Consider the following 7,172-nt stretch of genomic DNA (forward strand, 5'->3'; position numbering starts at 1 on the left):
CCAGTAAACTATCAATATTCAGACATTTAATAAAAAACTCTATTTATAGTGCTGTAGTTGAAACTCCTCTCTGCCAGACTCAGAAAGTATCACAGATGCCAAATATCCAACCACACATTTGACCTAACAACAGCTATCAAACTGTGTGCACATCAACAGCTATGACTACAAAAAGCTTTAAAAATCTCACAATTCCAGATGCATGTAAGTTGTCTAAATTACCTTTAGTCAGTAACATCAGCTACCTGTCATGGCTATACTCCAAGGCTCCTTCATTTCTAAAGAATTCTGTACTCCCCCTCTTCACCTTTCAGCCACTGTTTCTAGGTCATGATGCATACACACACACACACACACAAAAAAAAAGGTGAAAAAGGAGAGAGAAGTTAAAGGAAAATGGAATTGGGACATTTGAGAGAAATCAGCTTCCTCCTAGGGACCTTCTCTTCTTCACTGGCTTCTATAAACTCTCCTATGTAGTTTCGCACATCATAAATCAACAGAATGAAGAAAGTCAAGAATAACTGGATATAGAAAAGAATGTTTTCCTTAATTATCTCAGGTCTACACAGGAAAGCTTCTGGCTTTAGATAATTTTAAGACAGACTAAAAAATATCTACTGCAGGTTCAGATTTACAAAGATACTGTACTGAAGGGAAGTTTACAAGAGTAAATCATGATCGATCAACCTGGGAAGGCCACACCTAGCCTTCTGTGAAAAACTGATTATATTTGTGGACAAGGGGGAGAGCACTGCATTCCACTTACATCACGTCTAGCAAATTTCTGAACACGGTCTTCGAAGATGTTCTAGTAACTAAGCTGGGACATTACCGGTCTGAATGGAAAGACAACTAGGTAAAACTGGTTGGTTAGTTAAGCTCTAAAGGTTGCAGTTAATGGGTCATACCCTACCTGGAAGCTGGCAGTAAGTAGGGTACTGTGGGACCTGTCCTGTTCAACATCTCCACCAGGAACCCAGGAGGGGATGGAAGACATGTCCATCAAGTTTGCAGAGAATTCAGAAAGGAACAGTTGATTTATCCAAGGGCAGAACTATGTTTCAAAGGGACCTGGTCAGGCAGGAAGGAATGGCCAATGAGAACCTGATGAAATTCAGCAAGGAAAACTGCTGAGTAATACACTTAAGAACAAAGAGTCTCTGGCAGTAACAGACTAGACACAGACTGGCTGGGGAGCAGGTCTGCAGAGAAGGTCCTGGGGAATCCTGGTAGGCAGCAAGCTGATCAAGCAGCATGTCCTGGGATCAGAGAAGGCCAAAAGCACCCCAGACTGTTGGAACAGAAGCACAGCCGAAGGAGGCTATTCTCCTGTATTTAGCACTTTCAAGTCCACATCTAGCTAGCACTTCCAGCATAGGGATCACTCATACAGGAAAGACAGCACAGGATCACCAAGACAGTTTAGGCTGGAGCACATGCCCTACGAGGAGAGGCGGGGGAACTGCATTTGTTCAGCCTGGAGAAGGGACACCTCCTGCCGAACCTAACAGCAACCTCCCTGGTACCTACAGGTGAGTCACTGAGAAGACTGATCAAGGCTGTGGCAGAAGGATGTGAAACAACTGTGATAAGTTGAAGTAGGCAAGGTTCAGACCACATGTACCAGAAAAATGTTTTTTCACCATGAAAAGGCAGGCACAAAATTGGTTGTCTGAAGAGGCTGTGTCATGTTTATCCTCAGAGAACAAAGATATATGACTGGATATTCCAGAGAACCCAGTCTTGTCTTATAGATGACCCTGCTTTGGGCAGGAGGCTGGACTAAAGACCTCCTAACATCCCTTCCAAACTGAACTGATTATATGATTCTAGTATTTTTCACATGCTAGGCCTCATTATCCACTGAATTTCCATCAGATGAGGTGCTTCTGGAATAATGAAACATGTAGTACTCTCTCTTCTTTGTAGAGTCATTTGTATTCTTCAGGATGTAAAATTGAACATACTAAATGGATAAGTCTTGACCAAAAAGAATCAGCACGTATCTGGACAACTGGGAACACGTTCTATCAAGGACATGGACTCTGTGGCCTGATGCCTGTGTATTACACATGGCCTAGGAGTATGCTACTCCTGTTGTCTGCTAAAATAGCCCTGTAAAACAGATTCTTGCAACTGTAGGATATGCTGTATATTTATTTTGGAAAAATATCATAATTTGTTATGAAACAAACCAATTTAAATTGTATCAGTGCCACAATATGAAGGACAGGAGGAGCTGACAGCAACAACAGCACTTGGTTTTTTTTCAGTTATCAGATCCTTAGTTACTGTCTGGCTGTCTAAGACTAGCAAGCACATCAGAAGAAAAAAAAAAAAAATCAGTAACTAAACTCATTTGAACACGTAAAACTGTCCACCTGAAATGACAAGATGCAGTCCTCCAAACATCACTCTGTGTCAACACCAAACACCTGCCAGTTGTTCACAGTGCTTACTCATGCAACATATAGCAAGGGCCACAACATCTAATGGTTTTCTGGTATCTATCGATTTTTTTCCAAAAAGCTTAATAGTTTTCCAATTTGACTCAAACAGAATTTGTGTGTAACAGAGGCCAAATCAATGTCCTTTCTTTTGAAGAAAATTACTTTACCATGACAACTATTTAGCTTTGAGCTGGAGTGTCAGTCTCCTAAATGGAAAACTATTGAATTTCTGGTAAGAATTTCCTTCACTCTCGATCAACAACACATTTTTAATTGAGTTGGTTCGGAGAAAATTGTTTTAGATAGCTATTACTAACATGAGCTCAAGTTTAAACATCTCTTTATAGTAAGTATCACTAAAGAGCACACCAGGAATTTGTAAGATCTATTATTGTTCTGTACCTACCAGAAGAATGTAATAGTCTGTTTCGCAGCATAAGGCCTATCACAACCAATGTAACAATACATCAGATGCTAATAACTAGAAGGAGCAGTGTAGAACAGCAAAAGCCTACTGAAAACTATCAGTTTCAGAGTGTGCTTCTCTTTTCTAAGCTCTGTGTCTTCTCTTGATAGAAATATATTTTAACTGGATTTCTGTTAAGCTTCAGAGTCAATTTAGAGCAAGTGCAGAAAAAACAAAACAAAACACCCAACCAAACAACCCCACCCATAACCCTGCTTCTGCACCTTATCCAACTCAGTATTAGTCTATATAGGAACCAAATTATGTGCCAGACAACTCGCCACTTTGTATCATTTTGCACAGTGAACTGACTGGTGAACAAATAAGCACTTCATAAAAACAGAGTAATTATCATGGTTATAAAAGTGGTAACATAAACTACCTGGATCTGCCAAACCAGTTGTTTCTAACAATATGTAGTCAAATTTTCCCCTCCTTTGCATCAGGTTCTCAATAGCCTTCACACCATTGTCCCTGTAAGAAGAAACAATTAAACCCAAGAACAGAGAAATCAAGCTAAAACATGTATAAACATGCATCTTCTGATGCAGAACAGAGTGTCAGCACCATCAAAGCAAAGTCCTGAGTCAGGACTTAACAGTCAACAATGAAAATTCAGTCACTAAGCTGCTGCTCTACTATCAGACAAATTGTAGTTTTCTCTTTCATTTTAGTCTGAAAATACTATTTGCCTACTTCTGACAGGCATAATAAAGGCAATTTAAATGAAGATTTATTTTCAAACACTGATATCCCTGTAAAGGACAGTAGGGCTGTGGAAATATGTAACTATTTGGTGTGGCAACTGAGATTACAACAAGAAAGGGGGTGTGTGGAGCGGGTGGGGGAATGGAACCATGTTCGCCTGCCTTTCCACCTCACCTATAGCAAAATTAAGATCTGTCATTTACTTAAATCTCAGCTGATGGAAGTCAGTCTGAACCAGAAATGTATGGCATTTTACATAAGAAACAAATGTATATAAACCAGTGCCATAACATCAATGGCAGCAGTCCTTACATCCCAGCAGAACACAATGCAATAGGGTTTTCAACTTACTACACCAATTTAAGGCATAGGACCAGCTCTTCCAAATTTTCAGGACAAACAGGCCACCATCTTTAGCACAAACTTAGCACAAACAATCCATCATTCAAACAAGCAGGGTAAAAACACATCAAAGAAACAAATACACTCCTGCTTTTTAATGTGACGATCAGCTTATAATTTGGAATTAGGTCACCAAAAGGTTCTCCCTCCACCCTCTGTGAGGTACACAACATTCAAGTACTAACCAACATACAGAGACATAAAATATTTAATTAGGAAACTTGAGTTCTAGTTCCAGCCTCCCTGAATCTTTAGCTCTCTATATAAAAGCATGTAACACTAATAGAAGAGGGAGACCTCCCTATCCTGCAACACCCAAATGGTGTACAAGCTGGTATTTACATTATTTTTCTGAAAGACACCAAATCCAGTAAGGCAGTAAAAGGAAATAAATTTCTATCTTCCAAGTTCCAATTCTTATTTTATCTGACAAAAGAATACTCAATCAATACTACCATCAGTTTTAGGAATCAAATTCTGGATGTTTTCTCCTTTCTTCAATTCCCTCAAAGCCCATTGTAAGACCTTGTACAACTTCCTTACTTTACTGAACAGCACAGGCAGCCATTTCTGAGCTCCAGCCATTCTTCATAGAGTTCTCCCCCTTGACTGATTGACAGGGATTTCTCCAAGGCACTTCCTGGAAATACAAGTAGTAACGTAATTTTGATATACAAACTTGCATGACAGTGCCTGCAGAAGAGATATGAAATATTCAGGTTGGTATACATTTTTACTCTTGGAGTATATTTTTTTCTTCTGAGACCATGTTTCTGACATGTTCTTCAGAAATTAGTATTTTCCATTTTATGAGAAATTTAAAAGCCAAAGTCAAGCTGGTTCTACAAAGACCAAAACCCAGAGGATGAAAGTACAGCATAAGTGCCATGAACTTTGCTAAAAGAAAGGGAAATCACCTCTACCTCCATATCAGATAAAGGCTCTGTCTATACATCTTATTTTAGGCCCCATGACTAGAAAAGTGGCATGCATCTCTGTTGATGAAAACAAACAAACAAAAAAACACCACAGTGCAACTGTGTAAGCAACACTATGGTACAGATACAAAATTATAGCCATAACAGTTAAAAATCCTGAGAAGGAAAGCTGAGATCAAAGAACCACAGGCACCAAGCACACATCTCCCCATTTTCTTGGGTCTAGGATAATTTGTGATCTGTAAGTGACTGAGGGGAAAGAAAAGAAAATCTGATCTACAAACACGTTATTTTAATGTCCATTTCCTTGAAACCAAGTAGGACAAATGGAGGTACAGCACTTCCAACAGGGTGATATATTCATTTACTTGACTCTGAGGGACTGAATTTATGTACAAAACAGATTAATGTATAGCATTATTTTATGAACAACAGCCAAAAGACTTTCTGCCCTTCTGAAGACTACGAGGTATGTCCATAATTTCAGTAATGGATTTAAAACTACAATCTTCTTGATCTCCAAAAACTTCACACATTTGTCATTTTATGGCTAAAAAAAATATTTCTGCAGGTTTACATACCTTCTCCAAACTCATTCAGGATGACTGCTATCCTTTTATTATGCTGTTCCGTCAGTATGTAATTTAGAAGAGTTGTTTTCCCAGCTCCTAGAACACAGACCATATTTCTATTAAAATGTTAAAAAAAGCTTAAATTTTCAAATAAAAAGTAAATACTGTTGTGCACATGCACACTTCAGACAAATCTGATCTGAGACCTGAGTTTTCATCTTGTATCATGCATTCTATTGAAACACTGTAAAAATTAATTTGTAGAGATATTTGACCCCACGGAACTATCTGCACATTAAATGCCACCTTTAAAACACCCGAAGTTTTCGAGTCGCTAAGTGTCAGTGCTTGATAAATATACAAGTCTCCTATCCGCTGAGCAGTCTTTTCCTGGAAAACTGATTTTTATGTTTCGCTTAACAAAAGATGATCTTATTCTTCTCCCTCACACCACCTTTTCTGACCAGTTCTGCTGGCATCAGTAATCACTGATATGCTAACCGCCATTAGATGAAGCACTGTTAGGCAAGGTGTTCACAACTTCTGTAATACGTTACTGATAGTTTCATCCCATGCAGAAGATCACAACTAGGGGAATTTGGTAGAGCAACCTTCCTTCCCTGCCCTGAGGATTTTTTGAGAGAGTATGCTGCAGCACAAAGTTAAAACTTCTAGAACAGTGTTGGCAATCCTAAATCTGACCTGATCTTTACCATATAGACTATATTTGAAGCTCCCAATAACTGTGTTGATTTAAGAGGGAAGCCAAACCTCACACTTGTAAGATTGCAATTCAGTCTGCATTTAATTGAAGCCAATACGTTATTATCCTGACATTAAGTGGCAAAAAGCGATGTGTCAAACCTGACCAGAACAAATCAGACCCTGAAAAGGGGCCAGTAAAAGTAGCAACGGCAGCCTGTACAGCCGTTCAAAATCCTTCCGCAAACCTAAGTGGAACCGTGCTCACCGGAGCGTGGTGAGGACACCGGGCTGACAGCAGGCGAAGCGCGAAAGGCTTCTTCCCGCGCTGCCGCCGGGGCCGCGCTCCCTCACGGAGCCTGCCGTCAGGCCGGCCGGGCGCCTCTCTGCCCGCCTGGCGCGGCGCAGGCGCCCCGCAGCCCGCAGCCCCGTCGCAGCCCAGCCTCTCACCGAGGGGCTTCGCGACGCCAACCAGCCGAAGCCCGCGGGCCGACCCGCGGGCCGACCGCACAGCTCTTCCCCGCGCTGGGAAGCGCGGCACGCCGCCGGCAGGGAAGCGGGGCAGGCCGCTCCTCACCCAAGTATCCGGTGATGATCGTCACCGGGATCTTCCTGCTGGGGCCGCTCTCGGGCTCGGCCTCCTCCGCGCCGCCGGCCTCTATAGGGACCAGGTCGGGGCAGTCTTCGTTCTCCATGAGAGGGCGGGCCGCTGCAGCTCGGCGCAGCCCGGCCAGCCCCGGCGAGAGAGGAGGGTGGGACACGGGGCGGGACACGGGGCGGGCGACGCGGCGGGATCAATCGGGGCAAGGCGCCGCGCCCCCCGCCCGCCGCCACATTGCCGCTGCGCCGCGCTCCGCCGCCGCCGCCAGCCCCCACGGCCCCGGCGCCGGCCCCAACCCACCTGCCGCCGCCCCGCCCCTTGGCGCGTGCG

General features: G+C 42.7%; 1 protein-coding gene across 6 annotated transcripts in view; it reads right to left on the reverse strand.

Moving 5' to 3' along the window:
• The window catches only part of LOC141917945 (zinc-regulated GTPase metalloprotein activator 1A-like), a 32,856-nt gene extending 25,713 nt beyond the window's left edge, over positions 1 to 7,143 (reverse strand). For 3 of the 6 annotated variants that reach the window (XM_074811726.1, XM_074811727.1, XM_074811725.1), the window contains exons 1-4: positions 6,819 to 7,143; positions 5,549 to 5,635; positions 4,573 to 4,669; positions 3,302 to 3,393 (exon numbers count right to left, since the gene is read on the reverse strand). In XM_074811726.1, coding sequence (XP_074667827.1) covers positions 3,302 to 3,393; positions 4,573 to 4,669; positions 5,549 to 5,635; positions 6,819 to 6,936 — 394 coding nt within the window. In that variant the 5' untranslated portion in view covers positions 6,937 to 7,143. Of the gene's footprint in view, positions 1 to 916; positions 1,058 to 3,301; positions 3,394 to 4,572; positions 4,670 to 5,548; positions 5,636 to 6,818 lie in introns of those variants that run through there. The other 3 variants (XM_074811724.1, XM_074811729.1, XM_074811730.1) reach the window with 3 other exon arrangements.
• Between the last annotated feature and the right edge of the window lie 29 nt (positions 7,144 to 7,172).

Source organism: Strix aluco, chromosome Z, assembly GCF_031877795.1.
Source record: "Strix aluco isolate bStrAlu1 chromosome Z, bStrAlu1.hap1, whole genome shotgun sequence".
NCBI classification, from domain to species: Eukaryota; Metazoa; Chordata; class Aves; order Strigiformes; family Strigidae; genus Strix; species Strix aluco.